This window comes from Arachis stenosperma, chromosome 3 (genome assembly GCF_014773155.1).
Source record: "Arachis stenosperma cultivar V10309 chromosome 3, arast.V10309.gnm1.PFL2, whole genome shotgun sequence".
Classification (NCBI taxonomy): domain Eukaryota; kingdom Viridiplantae; phylum Streptophyta; class Magnoliopsida; order Fabales; family Fabaceae; genus Arachis; species Arachis stenosperma.
Window position 1 is genome coordinate 22978489 of NC_080379.1, and position 19934 is coordinate 22998422.

Below are 19934 nucleotides of genomic sequence, written 5' to 3' on the forward strand. Positions count from 1 at the left end.
GTACAGTGTACGCTTGTTCTATTATGTACTGTTGTTTGGAATTGTTTGTGTTTTGCTTTTTTTCTTTTTTCTATTCTCATTCTTAGCTTTGAATGTTGGCCAGCGAAAGATTAATTATGTTGCCAGAAGATTAAGTATTGACGTTTGTCGCTTTAACAAAATTAAGGAAGTTAATTATGAATTTATTATGATGCATTTTCATCAGGTTTCAATATTATATTCATAACCTTTTCTATATGTTAAGGGTATCCATTTTTTATAGTTTGGATAGGAGATTAATTCTTTTTTAAGTATATTCAGAAAGAAGATATTAAAAGAATATATTTTTCTTCTACAATAAATATCATCATTTTTCTGTAAGATTTTTGAAATAGTCAGCATTAAAGTTAAATGCTTTGTTAGTATAATCTAACTAATTAATATTTATCATCCAAATTTCTTGTTACTGAATTTACATTTAATAATGGATAAACTATTAAAATCATTTTCAATCTTTGAAATGCTGACAAAATAATTCACATTTTTGCTAACAAAAAATTATCATTAAAATATTTTAAAATATAATAAAAATATCCAAACATTAAATATAAGTTCTCAAAAAATATTTAGAGAATAGTTTTTTATGTAATTTTTTGTAAAATTGATTAGAATTTTTATATTTAAAATTTAATAATTTTACACTTGATAGATTTTTTTACGATTTTATTTTGTTGATGGCCAAGCATACTTTTAAAAAATGAAAACAAAATCTAGAGATTAATTTTTTATTCAGTTTTTTGTATATGCGTTATACATATTTATTCAAATATTTTTACAAAATTTTTATATATAAACAGATTGTCAAATAAAAAATAAAAAAATCTTTTGTTAATTTTTGTCACATTTAATAATATTTTAAAATTATTTTTGTCTTTATCAAAAGTGGAGATTTATTGTCAGCATATTTAAAAATTGGGGGTGATTTTAGTAGTTTCAATAAATTAATTTTCTTTTTCTTCCAATAATAATTTAAATTCTAAGATAGTATATGCAACAGCCAACAAGTGTTTGAAGACTCTTTTCAATTTTCTTTTTTGAAGTTTTAATATTAATAAGTCTCCAAAGTGTCATTAAAGAAATAGTGAAATACTACTTGTAGTTGTTGTAATGAACACGTTCTACGTTAACGGTGGTTCGTTTTTCACGTTAGTTTTCTTGGAAGTGAGTATTGAAATATTGTGTTCATTGTATGTAACGGAGTCCGTTGAATATTGTTGTTGCTCCATACGTTTCCATTTTCTTGTTTCTCTTTCCTTCTCTGTTCAGCATTTCTCCATCTTCAACTAACATGCATCATGATTCATGACATCGAAAGAGTAATTTATTGAATTTTATTTTTTTATTTTTTATTTTTATCAAAGATAAAAAAATTTAAATTCGTAACCTTTTAGAAGAATATGAAAAAATTATGTTATTTGAACTAATTTATTGAATTTTATTTGTAACCTTATTTTTTATTTTTTTATATAATTTATTTAAGAAAAAAAAAGTTAAATAATTATTAAAATTTATTATTTTTGATAAACATGTTAATTATTAATCTAATTTTTTTAATTTAATAATCTAATAACATATTTTTAAATTACATTTGAAAGGAAGATTGAAAAACAGAAATATAAAGACTAAGACAAAATTAAATCTTTATATTGTGTTTATTATAAAATGTATAAGATTGAGTTATGTCTCAATATCTTATTTAATTCAAAATAAATATAAAAATTAAAATAAATATAATTACTAAAATATTATTTATTACTAAAAAAGCAAAAAAAAACAAAACAAAAGATTTAATGATTTATACATGTTGCTACAACATTTTCAACATCTCTGCTTTTTTTTCGTTTCTGTCTTTTTCTCTATTGCTTGATGGTAGCACGACGACCTTTCTTGTTGATGTTCTTCTCTTCTTCTTCTCCTCGATTCTCTTCTCCTTTCTCTCCCTCTCTAATTCTCTTTTCCACGATTTGTCCTTCTCTTCTCAATCACAAACACGGTGGTGACAACGGTAGTAGTAACTCTCTGCGATATCGTCTCTTCCTTTTCTTCTCTTTCTATCGTAATTTGTTTGTTCTAATTTATTCTTTGTTTAGTGTTTACATAGAAATAGTAGATTGCGGATTATCAAAGTTGGAAAATGGTATTTTCGAAAAAAAATGTTATTAAAATTTCAATATTTTGTATCTTCACCTTTTTAAAGGTATTAAAGAGATTAGAATTTTGTATCCTAAAATTAAAATTTTAAGTTTAATTTTTAGTCACTAAGCACAATATTAAATCCCAGTCTTCCAATCTCAATTTTAAATTCCATACTAAACGCAGTTTTAATATACACTTTTAAATATTATTGACTAACTATTGACAAAAAATAATAAATTTTATTGATCTTCTAATATTTTTCTGTGCAAAGTGCAAACACATTAAACTTTTACTGTTTTCGTTATAGTTATTAGTTAACCTTAATATTGACCCCAACGGCAATTTGATCAAAGTTTATTGGCTTTTAATTTCAATTTTTTTCATTTCAGTCTGATTTATAACGTGTGTATTAATTGTAAGGGAAACGACTACTGAGAAGAAAAAAAGAAAGTGTTAAAACTAGGAAAAATATATATACAAGTAACTTTGAATTAAAATCTTGAATTTAACTAATTTTGATGTATTATTAGTATAGAATAGTTTTATATATGTATTTAATTATATAATAATACATTAATAAAAAATAATTATCTTTTTTTATTAAAGATAAGAAACTCGAACCTGCAACCTATAACTATCTTGTATATTAATTACGTAAATTATCATTAAAAAATAATTGTGATTAGACGACTATATAAAACTTTTTAGTGTTATCATTCTAAGTAGAATTTCACATGCACAACTGAGCGACGGTCACCCAAATTTAGCCCTCTAGCCAAATAACCTCTTAGTGTTAACAAGGTCTAATTGAAGATGAGACTTTAGTGACTTAACTCCAAACAAGGTTGAGCTCATCTACTCCTCTATAAATATTACCTAAAGTATGAATTTACTCTATCATCTAACACATGCTTACTTTGTTACTAATTTAGGCATTAAAATTCCTTGCAATTAAGTACGTCTACCAAGCTTTTTGAATGGTAGGACTCATCCAACCAGCTATAAAATTTTTTATCTTATAACAAGATCTATCACCTACATATTTTTTTAAGTTCTAAGGCTCCATTTGATTGATGTATATGATGAGACATAAATATAAAGATATAAATATTAAAATATTTGTATTTATGTATTGTATTTAGCAAAAATAAAGAATAAGACACACATATTTAAAAAAGACTGAATTACCTTTTACTCAACCACAAATTTTACGACCATCACTGTATACTTATTATTCTTAACACTACATGTCATCACCATTAAATTTTTATTTCTTCTAATATTTTTTATTTCTTTCAATATCATCTTAAATTATCATTTAAATATTAAATATATAATTTTCTTGAAAAAAAAAACAGAAAACTAAAGCTTAGAATTTATAAAAAATTACTCAAAATTTAAATAAACAAAAAAAATTAAATGTATAATATTTTTTTTTAAAAAAATAGAAAGATAAATTTAGTTATAGAATCTAAAAAAAGAAGAGAGAAAAAAAGGTTTGGGGAGATAAGAAGACAAATTTAAAAAATTAAATAAGGGTAAAAGAATAAAAAATTAGTGTTTCACAAGTTGTGTCTCAATGTCTCACCAAATTAGAAGTACACAAATTTAATGTCTCCATATTCATCCATGTCATTCGAAAATCTGTCTCACCAAATCAAACAGTAGACCTGTGTCACCATATCTATATCTCATTGAGACATGGACATCAACCAAACACTATCTAAGTCACATCCTTCATGACATTGATGTCGTTGTTGGGGACCCAAAACTCAAGTGTGTGACGGTAGACAACAACTACAACAATAGGCGCATGACTTCTGACTTCAAATCTAAGAATAATGTTGGAAATCGGAGCCACTATACTCATTTTCCCGTTCGATCGCCCACCATTTCCCAACAAATAAACTTGCAAGTCCACATTCTTCAACCAGAGAACTAGGAACACCATGCATTCAATATCGTTGGTCTTTTGCTTGGACACAATCATTGCTTGACTCAACTCAAGTTAGAAATAATTTGAAAAGAGAAATACAGCAGATATACCATAACTACAACCCAGCAACATCTGGAGGTCGAGCGATGACCTCAACACACATGACATGAGGATTGGCCTATTTATATATATCACTTGTTGTAATGCGGAAGCGAAGACCTATTTTTAATTTAGAGGCTATCATACAACTAAGGTGCAAAAAATTTTAAAACCTAAAGATGACTACTCTGTTGACCTTCAACATCATCCCAAAAATTTTTAGAAGTCAAATGTACTTAATAGAAGTATTTGATACAATCAGGTGTAAAACTTTTCTTACAACTTTCACCAAAATAATCCAGAAACGGTTTTACAATCTACTATCCAAGTCGATGACGTGCTTTATTTCTCAATCCAAAAGGACAAAGTGAAGTACTCCCCTAGTCTTCTTAGAATCAAGTAGGAGCAAGGAGAGATACTAAGCCTACATGAAAATATTCAATAAAGATTGTTTCGAGATATAAAATCTACCCAGAAAACAACAATCATAGTTCTTATTAATGACATTCAATAAGGAGTATTTACCCATTCCATCTAGAAGAAGGATCCAACATGAATGACCGATACATAAAAAAACGAGATGAAAGATATATTAATATTGAGAAAGCTATCCCACTAAAAGAGTTAGATAAAGGCTAAACAACAACATTCAGTAAGCCTATTGAAACTAAGAAAAAAAAGATAAAAATGATCCATATTCGACCTCACAAGTAAGAAAATATAACTCTTACATCCTCTACTTGTATGAATGTTGGATACTGATGAGTGCTAAGTGCTAAAGACTAATCTAAAAATTTTTAATATTAAAAAATTAAATTTTGTTGTAGATAAGTCTAAGTTGAAATTTAATACTATCAAACTTTAGTTAAAAAATAGTACCATTTAAATCAATAACTGAGAATTTTAATTCTAAATTATTCTCCTTTTGAATCACATGTAGTACATCATCATTGGCTATGAAAAAATAGAAATTTAATTGCAATTAATAGAAATTGAAATAGCAAGAAATTAAAAGAGTAAGCAATAACTAAATTCTAAAAGAAATTAAAGTAGGAGCATTTAAAGTAATGAACTAAGAAAAGAAAATAAATGGGTTAAGTACTGAAATTGTCCCTAAGATCTGGGGTGAAAATCAAAATCGTCCCCGACTTTTTTTTGTTATTAAAATTATCCTCAACGTTACAAAACGTTATAAAATTGTCCTTTTCCACTTCAATTTTATTTTTTTTACCATATTACCCTTCATTATTAATAAAAATAATTAAAAATAATATTAAAAAATTAAAACAACCCCTCTCCAAAACACTCCCTCCCGCCTTCCCCCTCAGCCCACTCCCACCCCTCCCCCCTCCCGTAACATCCCTCACCCATCACCCCACTCCCGACTCCCTTCACTCCCTCACCCCCTCAGCCCAGTCCCCTCACTCTCCCGTAACCCCCTCACCCCACTTCCGTAACCCCCTCTCCCAGAACCCACCACCACCCCTACCTCAGAAAATCATAACTCAGAAAATAAGAACTCAAAAAATCAGAATAATCAAAACTCAGCAACAATAATCAACAAATTCAACAACAATAATAATCAAAACTCAGCAAAACTCAGCAATAAGCAATAATCAATAATCAAAACTCAGCAATAAGCAATAATAAAAACTTAGCAATAATTCACAAAAAATTCATAAATTCTACAACAAAAATTCAGTCCACAGAAGAAGAAGAACAGTGGCGGATCACAGGCGGCAGGGCGGCGGTGCAGCGGTGGCGGCGGCAGCGGCAGCGAAGATCGGCGGCGTCCATGAAGACCTTTCCCTTCTCCCTCTTTTTCCCGAAACCCTCATCCCCCCTTTTCTCCCTTCGCGTTCCCTTCCCCCTTTCCCCGAGGAGCAAAGCGGCGGCGAAAAGCGAAGAGCGGCGGCGGTAATGAAGACTGGTGGCGACGGCGAGGAGAGAAGAAGAAGAAGAAGAAGAAGAAGAAGAAGATGGTGGTGGTGGTGCGGTGCGGCAGGGCAGTAAGGCGGCGGGCGGCGGTGCGGTGGTGCGGCGGTCCCCTTCCCTCCCCCTCCACCCCCGCCCCCTTTTTCTCTCCCCACCCCCCTTCTCTGAACTATCCCTTTCTTTTCTTTCTTTTTAATTTAATTTATATTTATTTTATTTTATAATTATATTTATTTTATTTTATAATTTTTTTAATGAGAGGTAGTTTGGTAATAAAAAAAATAAATTTGGTAAAAAGGATCATTTTAAAGCATTTTTGAACGTTGTGGATGATTTTAATAACGAAAAAAGGTCGGAGACGATTTTGATTTTGACCCAATACGTTAGGGAGAAATTCAATACTTATCCCAAAATAAATTCAAGTTCTAAAATACTTTAGTAAGGGTTGAGGGTTAAAGATTACTATCCTTATTACTAATCACTACATGATAATTACAAAGAGTGAACCCAATTCATAAACCTCTACAAATTAAAAAAAGTCAACTAGGCTTAATTAACTTTAATTTATAAGTCCTAACTAACTTACTAATTGAATTTAGTAAAAGATTAGCGTTCATAAAAATAAAGTTAATTAATAGCTCTAAATTATCAATCCACTCGGACTTTAGTGACTTAAGTTCACTCAAGTTCTCAATCTTAAGCCAAGAATGTAAAATCTACTCCATAACTAGTTCAAGCATTTCATTAAACACATAGACTACATAAATATAAAACATCATAAATTGAAAGAATTAGTAAAAACTGCAACTAATCATTATAAGAAATTAACAATAACAACTCAAATAAATAATAATAAAATATTAAATATTAAATTCATTAATAAAAATTGAGAATTCAACTAGGATTCATGAACTTTAAATAGCAAAATAGAGAAAGTAAAAAGAATTTTTAAGCAACTTAGAGTAACAAAACAAAAAATTATGAGAAAAAATTATAATTAAACAAAATTAAAACCTAGAACTATAGAAAAAATTGAGTAAAACCTTAAGAATTCTAAAAAATATTATGTATGTTGTATATGTGCCTTCTCTTTCATGTTTTGACTCATATCTCCTAAAAAATGAACTGAAATGGGACAAAAATGGTCCCAAAATCATAAGTCACGTGCCTTTTTTAATGGGAACGAAACTAAGGTCATGCGTGCGCACAATGATGTGCGTACACACACTAGCAATATTCAAGAACGTGCGTACATATAAGGGTGTGTGTACGTAGCCCGCAACTTCGTTTCCTCCTTCGTTTGCGAAATCTCCACTTCTGCATGCTTTTCTTCCATCTTCCTTAACCATCATTGCCTCATAAACCTTAAACAACTTAAACAAATACATCAAGGTATCGAATGGTATGAGAATTAAAATTAATTTGTCAATTTTAAAGGCCTAAAAAAAACATTAACTCAATTAAGCTTAATTAGAAAAAAATTCACAAAAACATACATTTATAAGGATTAACTGCAAGTCAAATTGATTAGTTACATTCTTTTCAACCTAAAAATCACAGTAAAATATGAATTTATCAAATATCTATAGGAATATTTGCAACGTCAATAACATCGGTCAACGAGACCTATCCACAGCAAATTTAGAAGAAAATAGTGGCAGTTTTAATAACAGTTGAATTTTTTGTCACACATATCAAAATAGTTGCAATTTAAAAAGAAAAAATCTAAAATTAAAATGACAATAGCGGTCATCTGTAACTGCTACGAGTAAAATTAACGTTTTGTAACAATTGTTCCATTGGTTGACTGAAATCGTCGTAAAAATTTAGCTAATAAAAATAAATGTTAGCAAATTGTCTTGTAATAACTCTTTGGTGGTGACATTAATTTTAGGTAGTAAAGGGATTAAAAAAAACCTTGGAACTATATATAGAAAAAGTTTCTAGTTCAATCTCATCGTTCATATCTCAAGTCAATTTAATATTAAGTAAATTCATTATTTATAAGCTCTTATCAACTTATCATTATCTTTGACACTCCAATCTACAATTTTATTCAATTTCATTAAATTCATTCCTTAATTATGCTCATATTCATTCTCAAGTCTAAAATGAGTTATTAAACTTTAAAGAGGGGTTATAGAGGTAAAAAGTAGGCTGCATAGACAAAAACAGTTGAAAACAATATTTCTTAAAAAATAGATTAATTGTGCGTACAGATACCTCGTGCGTATGCCATTGTACTTGTTGGAAGAGCAAAATTCTATGTTAGAATAGGTTGCTAGTTTCTGTTTTGTCTTCACGTGAGGCAAAATGATGTAATGTTTGTCAAACTTTGTGGAAAAATACATATATGGGCAGCCAAAAAGTTGTGTATGGTTGGCTTTAGTTGGTGAACGAGCAAAAGGCATAATTTATTGGGCAAATAAATGGGCATGATAAATAACAATTGTCAATGGTTTGTATAAAATTTAAATCTTGTTAATGATCTAGATTTTTATTAGGATCTCTAAGTATAATATAAAAAACGATTAAATAAAAAAAAGATAAAAGAAAGACTTTTTTTATTTAATTTCTTTTGTATTAATAGATTCATTTATTAATTGATTTGGCAATAATGAATGAAGAAATTACAAGTAATTCATGTCAATTTCTAAACTGCGTATTGATATATCAATTCAATAAATATATCTATTTATATAATTGAATAATAATAATAATAAAAATAATGGGTATATGATACGTCTTTGTTAATTAATTAAAGCAAACGGTTAGAAATCCTTCATCAGTGATTGTAAATGATAAATTTTTCTCAATCTTTATGACTTGCTCCTACGGAACCGAGTTCAAAAAGATTGAGAAATAGAACCATTTGATTTGGATCCACGAAGGGCGCTGATGAAGGTTGTCTTGGGCTGGGTCATTCCAAGCTGGGTCGGGTTGAAAAGGAAACTGGAAGAAGAACCGGGTTAGCCATTGTGCCAACGAAGCAAAGGAATCCTCGTGACTTGGGGGGTGCTGGTGGCAGGTTTGTTGAGGAACGGACCTGCGTTGGATGCTACCGATTGGTGCTCTTCGGAGGGGTGGTTTCGCGACGTCAGTTGGGCTGCGCGGTAGGGGCTGGGGTGATGCTGGGTACATGTGCTAGCAGCGCTACTGACGGCCGAGTTGCTCGCGATGATGGAGCCAACCCGCAATAAAAGTTGATGCAGGAAGGAGCCAAGCAACAAGCCACCGGTGGTGCACCGGTAATGGACGACGCTGGTAGTGACCAAGAAGCCGGAAGAGGGGGCTATGACATGCTGGCAGGGGTTTGTAGTAATGGCTCAAACTATGAACGAGATGTTGGGGCAGTGATGTTGGTTGAGGGACTGCAAGGGGATGGGGTTGCAAACGTAGGGGCTAATGATGATTTTGTTGATGGAGTCGGCTCTGAAAACAGTGAGGCTAACGAAGAAGTAGTCAATAAAAGCCTAGAAGCTAGCTTCTTTGGTGACAAAAATCTAATGGTACAGGATGATGGAGAGGGTTATTATGATAGGGAAGACCGTATGCTGGAAGAAGTTAGTGATATTGATTATGAGATTAGGGATAATAAATGTTCAAGGTTGTATGAGCAACTGATGGAAATCAAAAGGACTTGGGAGCTAGCAAAGGAATCTGGAGCATTGCTATACGATGAAGAAGACGACTTTATGGCTTTCTACAAGAACAAAATGAAGAAATTGTGCAAAAAAGAAGAATGGCAAAACAGAAGGCTAAGGCGAGACAGAGCAGACCCAAAACTCATAAAAAAGTGTGTAATAATGTTTTGATATGATTTTTTATTTCTGGAATGTTAGGGAATTAAGGGGTGATGGGAAGTGTAGAATGATAAAGGACCTTAGGAGAAAACACAAGTTGAATATGTTAGGTCTAGTTGAGACGAAAAGGAAAATAGTAACGAGGTTTGATGTGTTGAAATTTTGGGGAAGTGATGTGAGGTGGGAGTATGTAGAGTCTATTGGAGCATCTAGAGGGCTGTTGTTAATATGGGATGATGTATGGTTTAAAAGGATAAATTGCTATAAACGTGAGAGGTGGTTATGTGTTGAAGGAGTTTTGTCAGAGAATAATGTTAACTGTGCTTTTTTTTTTGGTTTATGGTGCACATACTCGAGATGAAAAACTTGTTGTGTGGGAGGAGATGAGTTACGTAGCTGGGTTGTGTCAGGGTCCCTGCTACTTTTTGGGGGACTTTAATAAAATTGTACAGGTAGAGGAGAGGCGAGGTTCTGATAGCCTACCTTTGTCAGTAGAAGATTTCAAGAATTGGATAAACGACATGGGTTTGGTGGACTTGTCGATTACTGACCGAAAGTTTACATGGTTTAGAGGACGCTCCGTAGTCGTATTGATAGAGCTTTGTTTAACTTGGAATGGCTTGAGGAGTTTCCGGAGACTCAATTGAGAGGTGGTCCACGGGGTCTGTCAGATCATTGTCCTATAATTGTGGAAGATAAAAGACCTAGGGACGGACCAAGACCATTCTAAAGTTTGGATTCGTGGTTTACACATGAAGATTTTCTAAGGTTGGTTAAGGAGGAATGGACAGGGTTAAGAGAGGTACAATTCACGGATAAACTGAAGGCTTTGTCTGTTCCGCTAAGAAGATGGCATAGAGACAAGTTTGGTGACATGGATAACAAAATCATGAAATTTGAGGAAGAGATTAAGAAGATAGATTATATGGTGGGTGATGGGGAGTTTGATGGAACGGTGGAAGCAAGAAGGCAGGCACTAGTGGCATGTTATGAGAAATAGTATGTGAGGAAAGAAATACATTAGAAGCAGATGTCGAGGTCTATGCATGCGAGGGATATAGACAAAAATACGAGATACTTCCATAATTTAGCTTCTGCGAGAATGAGGAATAATAGAATCGATGCTCTGTTTATTAACAGAAGATTGATTAGGAATCAAGTTAGGATTAAGCTTGCCATTAGGGATTTTTATAAGGTGTTGTATCACCAAGAGAAGTCTCCTATGGTGGGTTTTAGAGATGGTATGGTAAAAATGATCAGTGAAGAAGATGCATTGGCTTTAGAGAGGTTACCGACATCTGAGGAGGTTAGAGAGGCAGTTTGTGATTGTGAATCATCCAAGGCGCCAAGTAATGATGGCTACAACATGAACTTTATTAAAAAGTGTTGGGATAAAATTGGTGCTGAATTCACCACAGCGGTTCTGGGCTTCTTCCAATCCTCCAGGTTACCGGCAGATGCTAATGTCACTTGGGTAGCGTTGGCCCCCAAGTTTACTGGGGTTAAGGAAATCAACGACCTTTGTTCGATTAGCATGGTGGGGTGTGTGTATAAGGTAATTTTGAAGATGTTGGTTAGGAGAATGCAAGCAGTTATGCCAGGATTAGTAGGTGAAACACAGAGTATTTTTGTCAAGGGTCGGAAGATACATGATGGGGCCCTTATCGCGTGTGAAACGGTCCAGTAGATCAAATTGAAGAAGAAGCAAGCAACAATAATAAAGTTAGACTTCCAGAAAGTATATGATAGAGTCAAGTGAAGTTTTGTTGACATTGTCCTGCAAAAGATGGGGTTTGGTCAAAGATAGAGAGGATGAGTTATGGAATGCGTCAGTACGCGCTCTATGTCAGTATTGATAAATGGCTCGCCTTCTAAGCCGTTTAAAATGGAAAGGGGCTTGCAACAAGGTGATCCCCTATCTCCATTTCTATTTGTTCTTGTTGTGGATGTCCTACATAGGATGATTGGAGAGACAGTTAAAAATTGTCGCATATCTCCGCTGTTGGTTGGAAGAGATCATATTGAGTTGTCTCATCTTCAGTTTGCAGATGATACTATACTGTTCTGCCCACCTGAGGAAGAGACCATCAAGAATTATAGGAGGCTACTTCGTTGCTTTGAGCTGATGTCGGATTTAAGCATTAATTTTGACAAATCTAGTTTGATTTCTATTAACTGTGAAGAGTAGCAGGTACTGTGTAGTGTGCTGGGTTGTAAGGCATCCATTCTTCCGGTCAAATATCTGGGTATTTCACTAGGAGAAAATTCGAGGCTGGTAATGACTTGGAAGCCAATAATAGTCAAAGTGGAGGATAAGCTAAGTCTCTGAAAAGTCAAGGCTCTCAATAAGGCCGACAAGTTGGTTCTCACAAATCTGTGTTGAATAGCCTTCTGGTTTACTATTTGAACTTGTATAAGATGCCTAAGGGTGTTGTAGAGAAACTGATCTCTTTGCAGAAAAGATTTCTATGGAGTAAGGAGGATAGGAAGAACGGTATGTCTTTGATTAAGTGGGAAGTAGTGCAGTCTCCTAAAGAATTAGGCGGCTTAGGAGTTGGGGATGCTATGATACGCAATACAGCTCTTCTGTTTAAGTGGTAGTGCTTTTCTAAGGAGGAATGTCCATTGTGGAAAAAGGTGGTATGCTCATATAATCACCTGAGTCCAAATGAGCTTCTGTCCAGCCAAGACCTGCCAACTAGGGGGTCCGTGGAAGGATATTTGTCAACTACAGTGCATGGATCAACAAGTTAGACAAAAGTTAATCACTAGGATGTCTATGGAGGTCGGCGATGGGAGAGGAACTAGATTCTGGGAGGATGTCTGACTTGTTGGAGGTTCTTTGAAAGATCGTTTTCCAAGATTTTTCTCGGTTTCAATCCAAAGGGGATCAGTGATAGGGGATTGTGGATTTTGGGATGGGTTTGAGTGGAACTGGAACTTCTTATAGATGCGAGATCTATTCCAATGGGAGTTGGATATTCTGAAGCAGCTACACGATACGTTAAGGCTGGTTAAACTTGCATATGATAGAGAGCATAGAGTGGTTTGGAAATATGATAAACAAGATGTTTTTTCAACTAACTCATTTGTGCAGGTGCTGCAAGCGGAATTGGCGCCAGAGGATGTAACAAGCTACAGTTTCACTATGACTATTTTAGAAAGGGCTAGTGCCTCCAAGAGTGGAGTTGTTTGTCTGCTTTGTTTTGTCTGGCAGGATTAACACGAAGGAGAGACTGGGCCAGCTTGGAATCATCAACCAACAAGATAAATTTTGTGCTTTATGTAATGAAGGTGTTGAAAATGGTCACCACTTGTTTCTTGTCTGTAGTTTTTTTTTTGGCAGGTTTGATGTGCATGGATGTCATATGTTGGTAGACAATGGTCATATCTGGGTACGTTGAAGGAGCATTTCCTACGCTGGATTGAGTTATGAAATAGGAAGGAGGAATGCAAGAGGTGGATGGTGTGCTTTTTTACTATTATTTGGAACATATAGTTGGAAAGAAACAGAAGAATTTTTCAGAATAAAGGTAGAAGGGTTGAGGAGATAATTAACACGTGCTTTCTGAATTATAGGGAGTGGATTGGTGCAGACACCTTTTATTGTTAATGGCTTTGACGGAGATGACAAGGGGTTATCCTTTTTCTTTGTTAGTTTGTTTGTATTCCCTTTTTTAGGTTTGTGGTATATTTGGGCAGTTGTCTATACGCTCCACTTTTAGTGTTGAGCTTTTTTTTCAAAAAAAAGAACCATCTGATTTGATTCGTTCTCAATAGCCATGAGATAATCATCTTGGGGTGATCTTTTTGTCGACGGATGCTTCTATTATACTCGTAGTCTTTAAAGGATGATAACTGACTATGTATACCTATATCAAGAATTTAAATATTGTATACGTCATTAATCCGATCCTTTGTAGAAACTACACTACCTAAGACTCCTAAATGACCGCTCAGTGATAAAGAAGGTATGAGTATATTTGGTGTATAAAGTCTCAAATTCAGAATTTTTTGTTGCACATATTTCTTGAGTAACGAAGTCATAGGCACGTAGGTTCAAGGCCAGGTTGACTACTCCAAGAGCATTCATCCATAAATGTGTAATTGGAAAAAGCAACCCCAAAGATTTGGACAAAGGCTTTCATAAAAATTCTCGTAGAATCGAGAATGAAAATATTTTCATTCTGTACATATCAGATCATAGATTAGTAACTGCATCTAATCTCCAAAATATTTCAATTCTTTCGAATTTTCTCTTATTTTGGAATGGAATTTTTACAGAATTCTCATGAATAGGACCAAACCTTACTCCATGGTATTTACATAAGATTCCACTTTCTTATTCTTCTTATTCTTAAGCAAGTCTCCAAGAGGACTTAGGCCCGTTTGGAAAGTTTCAAAAGTAATTTTTTTGAGTTTTTGACTTATAAAAAGTAGTATTATTAATGTGTGGTACAATTTTCAAGACCAATTTGTAACTTTCTAAAAAATTATTTAGGAACTTATAGAGAAGTTAAAAAAATGACTTCTCTCATAATACTACTATTTTTTTATCACATTTCTATAAAATAAACACTTTAGAACTAAAAACCTAAATACAAAATAACTTATTTATAAACTAATTTTAATATAGCCATTTATTGTTTAAGATATTTTTTCAAAAGTAACTTAATTAAGTTATTTATCCAAACTGGGCCTTAGTGGGTCAATATCAATGGGTTGATTTGTTTTGATAGTTTGGATTTCACTAAATAAATAAATATAGTAGTTATTTTAAATGTTTTAATTTTTTAGATCTCACTAAATAAATATAGTAGTTATTTTAAAAAAAACTATGTTAAAATATTAAGATTCAACAAATAATCCCACAAATCGATTTTTCAATTATTGAGTTCTACCATATAAATTAAACAATAATAAAAATTATAATTTTAAAAGATTTAAATTTTAAAATAACTACTATAAATTTAAAATATTACATTTTTAAATATATAACCAACAATAATTTGATAAATTTGTTTAAATAAAAAAAAGAGTATATACCCATTTTGGTCCTCAAAGATTTTTAGACTGAACACTTTAGTCCCCAACTAAAATTAATTACTCGATTGGTCCTTAACAATTAACTCCGTCAGTCACTTAGGTCCTTTACTCCGTTAATTCTAACGGAGGACAAAATAGTCCATGATAACTTTAACAGGGGACAAAATGATCCATAATTCCTCTGTTTGGAAATGACACTGTTCTCTCCTAATTTCTATCATATCTCGCATAACACTAACAGTCTAACATTGTAACTTCAAACTATACAATGCACACTCTATAAATTTAATGTTTACAAGAAAAAAATCTCAACTTGTTCTCAACCAATTCATACTCAGGAAACTAATGCCTATGTCTCTCAACTAGTTGTCGTCTTCGATGGATCCCATGAATCTAGACAGCAAGTCTGATTTGTTAAGATTCGTCGTCGTCGTTGCCATCCCCCTCCTCTGCCCTAACATCTCCATGATCACATTGTCCACCACTCCGATCGCTTCCTTCAGCTTCTTCTCCGAACCAATGTTCAGTAATCGCTTCAGTTTCCATATGAGCGGCAACAACGACATTGCTCGTTGTAATAGCTTGGATACGAGGTCGAAACTATCTGCCAACTTTGACTCCGGGAAAGAAGGAATGAAACACTCAATGTCTATTTCAAATGAGAATTTGCATATGATGTCGAAGGAGAATCTTCTCATGATGTCCTAATGTCCAACAATCTATATTGTTTGTCAGAGAGTGGAGAAAGACGTGTCCTTGGAGTAGCTGTGGAACTTGGTCTTGCGAATGTCGTGGATGTTGTCGGGGTTGGAAGTGATATTATCAAAGACGTGGAAGTGGATGCTTTTGGTGGGTGAAGTGCAGAGGAGGTGGATGTACCAGTCACTGATTTAGGAAGTGTGTGGTCCATGACATGTTGAAGTAGGTGCGACACGTGTGACAATTACACCATGACTTAATCTTGGAGTTAAAGAAAAGGAAGAAAAAGATGGAAAAGAAGACTGTGAAAGTGAAGAAGGATAGTATGAATGTTAGAATTATGCGAGATATGATAAAAATTGAAGAATAACAGTGTTGTTTTTCGAATAAAGGGGTTAGGGATCATTTTGTCCCTTGTTAGAGTTGTCAGGGATCATGTTGTCTCATGTTAGAGTTTTCATGAACCATTTTGTCTTCCATTAGAGTTGACGGAGTCAAAGACCTAAGTAACTGACGAAATTAATTGTTAGGGATCAATCGAATAATTAATTTTAGTTGAAAACTAAAATGTCTGGTTTAAAATTCTTTGAGGACCAAAATGAATATATACTCTAAAAAAATTACAATTTGAAATATAAAATTTTAAAATAAAATAATTAAATTATTTTATAATAATTTAATTATTTTTATTATTTTATGTAAAAAATATATTTATTAAAATCTAAAAAATAATATTAAAACTATTACTATCAAACAATATTTTAAATTTAATATTACTAAAAAAATTAAAAAAAATTATATAAAAATTAATTTAATTAATTTTTAAAATTTTAAAGATAAAAATAAATTAGATATAATCTTTTTAAAAATTATTTTGATTATAAATAATTATTTTATTATAAATAATTTTTTTATAAATAAGTACACGTGCGTGATGTACTGGCTATCATGACACAATTTTTAAAAAATAATCTTTTAAAAATGAATGAGTATTAATTTTTGAAAAAGTTTAAAGAGCTAACAATTTTATTAAATTTTGATAAGTATGTAACTATAAAAAAAATATGAATAAAATCTCATACCAATCTCATATCATTAGATCATCATTACTATTAGATCATCATTAATAATTAATTAATAATTACAAATCACAAAAATTACTGAATTCTAGCATTTCTCTTCGCTTTTCGTATTTAGTTTGACGTGATATACAAGCTGACTAGTTTATTTTTGTTTTTCGAAAAATAAAAAATAATATTAAAAAAAATAGCCACTTTTTTTTGGAGGGGAAGGAGGGATCTTAAACTATCACAATGAGCGAAGGAAGGAGAAACGGAGAATTAACTCATCATCATACTTGGAGATCGTGCAGTGGAGCATGATTGCAGGAATGGTGGATAAGTTTAAAAAGATACAAGGAGCCAATGATGAGGAGTTGAGGACAATTTGAAGAGTGAACGGTAGAGCGATGATAGCGGAGAAGAACAATAAGCAACGACTAGGAGAAGTAAGCAGCGAACAGTGAGCAACCAACAAATGGATGAGTGAGTGACAAGCAGCTGATGTGTTTAGACAGTGAGGCGGTGACTGGTGTGGTGAGCACCGGCGACTCTAACTTTCCCTCTCTCAAATCTCACCTCTCATTTATCAATTTAGGTTAAGGTTATGGTTGCGAACTTTCTGATTTGTGGTTTTGGAATTTGGATAATCAAGTTGGGTAATACCATTTTCGGTAGGCTGGCTCAAGATAAGAAATTGGGATTGGGCTAAATTATTATTGAAAATGACAAAAAACAAAAGGGCTATCCATTTAATCTGTGAACTACTCTGTTTAATCCCCTTTTTGTGGGCCAATCGAACTAAAGTCGTAAACGTTTTGTTTTCACGAACTTAGTGATTTATTTCAATTATAATTAAAATATGGAAAATATTAATTATATATCATAAATTCATAATTGCTAATCTCACGTGACTTAGCCATGAAACTTTATAACAGGGCAAGGTTTATGACGTGAGGCTCAGGGACAACCAAAGTTCTGAAAATCGAACCGGTTCGACTGGTTTAATTGCAAATCGGCGATATAAACAGTTCAGTTCTCTTTTAAAAATCGCAATAAGAAGAACCGTTGAAAAACTGGTAAACCGAATAAAAACTGGTCGGTTGGGTCGGACCGGTGACCGGCCAATTCTGCTAAATGACGTCGTTTTTATTGTTTAAAAAAAAATTAAAAAATGTAACCCGACCCGACCCGACCCGCTCGTGGAGCACCCCACCCCCTTCTTCCCCCGACCCCCATTCATTCATGATTCATCTCACTCTCAGTCTCACAGTGAGTGAACCTTAGCCGCCCTCTGAAGTCTGAACCCTAGCCGCCCAGTCGCCCTCTATCGTCGCAGCAGTCTCAGGTTGTCAGCGCCACTGCCGTCGCCTGGTCCTCAGCCCTAGTAGCCCTCTATCGTCGCCTGGTTTCCTGCCCAGTAGCCCTCCATATCCATCGTCTTCATCTTCTCAACACTAGTAGCCCTCTCATCGTCTTCATCGTTGCGTGGTCCTCAACACCAGTAGCCCTCCATCGACCCCAGGTGAGTGACTCGTCCTCTGCTCATCTTCTTTAGTATAAGAAACATGAAGAAACATGAAGTTGATACTCTGTGAACTTCCTCTGTGAACTTAGATTTCTGTTCTTTTTTCTGTGAACTTCCTCCGTGAACTTCGATTTCTATTCAATTTCTGTGAACTTCCTCTGCTCATCTTCTTTGTTCTTCGTTCCTCTACTTTAGGTTAAGAACATGGTTAATTTTCATGCTGTTAATTTTCATTGTGTTGTGGCTATTTTTAATTTCATTGTGTTGTGTGTGTTATTAATTTCAGTTATGGAAAATAGTACTAATCAAGAAGTAACTGATGGTGTCAAAAATAATTCAAGGGGTCAAAAATCTCCAGAAACAATTTTACTGATGGTGTTTGCAAGTACCAGGTGAAAACTCTTCAGACTACCCCTACTTTTGTTGAGGAAGTTCAAGAAAATGAAGCTGTGGATCTCTGGCCGAAAATGAAGGAAGAGGCTGAACTTGATGTAAATGAGGAACCTATTCTGAATAGTTACTACCAATCCTCAATTCTGTCTCATGATTCATTGGAATCTGCTTTGGCCAATTACCTTGCTAACAGATTAAGCAGTGCAAGCCTTCCAAGTAACACACTCTTTGATCTTTTTGTTGGGATCTTGAAATCTGACCAAGAAATCATGGATTCTGTGAAGGATGATCTCAAAGCAGTTAAGGAAAGAAACCCTGCTTGCATAAGCCATGTGCATTGCTTCTTGAACTTCAAAGGTTTCTTAGCATGCCAATCTCATAGAGTTGCTCATAAGCTATGGCTTCAAGGAAGAAAAGTCTTGGCAGTTATGATCCAGAACCGAGTTTCCGAGGTTTTCGCGGTTGGTATTTATCCCGGTGCTAAGATTGGAAGCGGGATTCTGCTTGATCATGTAACTGGATTAGTGGTTGGTGAAACTGCAGTGATTGGTAACAATGTGTCAATTTTGCATAGTGTGACTTTGGGTGAAACTGGTAAAGCTTATGGTGATAGGCATCCAAAGATTGGTGATGGGGTTTTGATTGGTGTAGGGACTTGTATTTTGGGGAACACTAAGGTTGGTGAATGTGCTAAAATTGGTGCTGGTTCTGTGGTGATTAAGGATGTTCCTCCTAGGACTACTGTTGTTAGTGATTTTATTATGCTGCTGTTTTGAATTAATTTAGGGGTGATTATTTGTTATGCTACTGTTTTGAATTAATTTAGGAGTGATTAATGATTATTTCTAGTTGTATTGTTGCTGTTTGCACCATTGCTCTTTTCACTATTTAACTTTGTATTTTGATAAGATCATATGAATTTGATTGACATTTCATATGTTTTAAATTTGGAAGATATTTAAGATTTATATTAGACTATAATTATATTTTATGATGTTTTTATATAATTTATTTATTATTTTATTCTGAAACAGTTTTTTCGATTGAACCACCGGTTAAACCGGTTAGACCAATGAACTAATAAACTAGTAGCTAAAGCGGTTTTATGACCGGTCTGATTTTCCGAACCTTGGGGACAACCAAATTCCAAACGAAGCGCTCTCAAGTTTTGATAGAAGTATAGGACCATTAAAATTGACCAAACTAGTCGTTTATCTATTTAAACAAATAAGATTTTATTTTTAAAATTAATTCTGTTTAAA

The 19934-nt window shown here is 33.3% G+C and overlaps 1 protein-coding gene across 1 annotated transcript; it reads left to right on the forward strand.

Annotated features, from left to right (window-relative positions):
- The first annotated feature begins 11050 nt into the window (after nucleotides 1-11050).
- LOC130965680 (serine acetyltransferase 1, chloroplastic-like) lies at nucleotides 11051-19448 on the forward strand. The gene is made up of 3 exons (XM_057890439.1): nucleotides 11051-11570; nucleotides 11633-11670; nucleotides 18672-19448. Exons 1-3 carry the CDS (start codon nucleotides 11051-11053, stop codon nucleotides 19446-19448), a joined length of 1335 nt encoding a protein of 444 aa, XP_057746422.1.
- Nucleotides 19449-19934: the final 486 nt, after the last annotated feature.

Coding starts and splice junctions, on each gene's coding strand:
- LOC130965680 (XM_057890439.1), top strand. CDS start 11,051: ATGAGGAATAATAGAATCGATGCTCTGTTTATTAACAGAAGATTGATT. Junction 11,571..11,632: donor ATTAGTAGGTGAAACACAGA/GTATTTTTGTCA, acceptor GAAACGGTCCAG/TAGATCAAATTGAAGAAGAA. Junction 11,671..18,671: donor AAGCAAGCAACAATAATAAA/GTTAGACTTCCA, acceptor TGCAAGTACCAG/GTGAAAACTCTTCAGACTAC.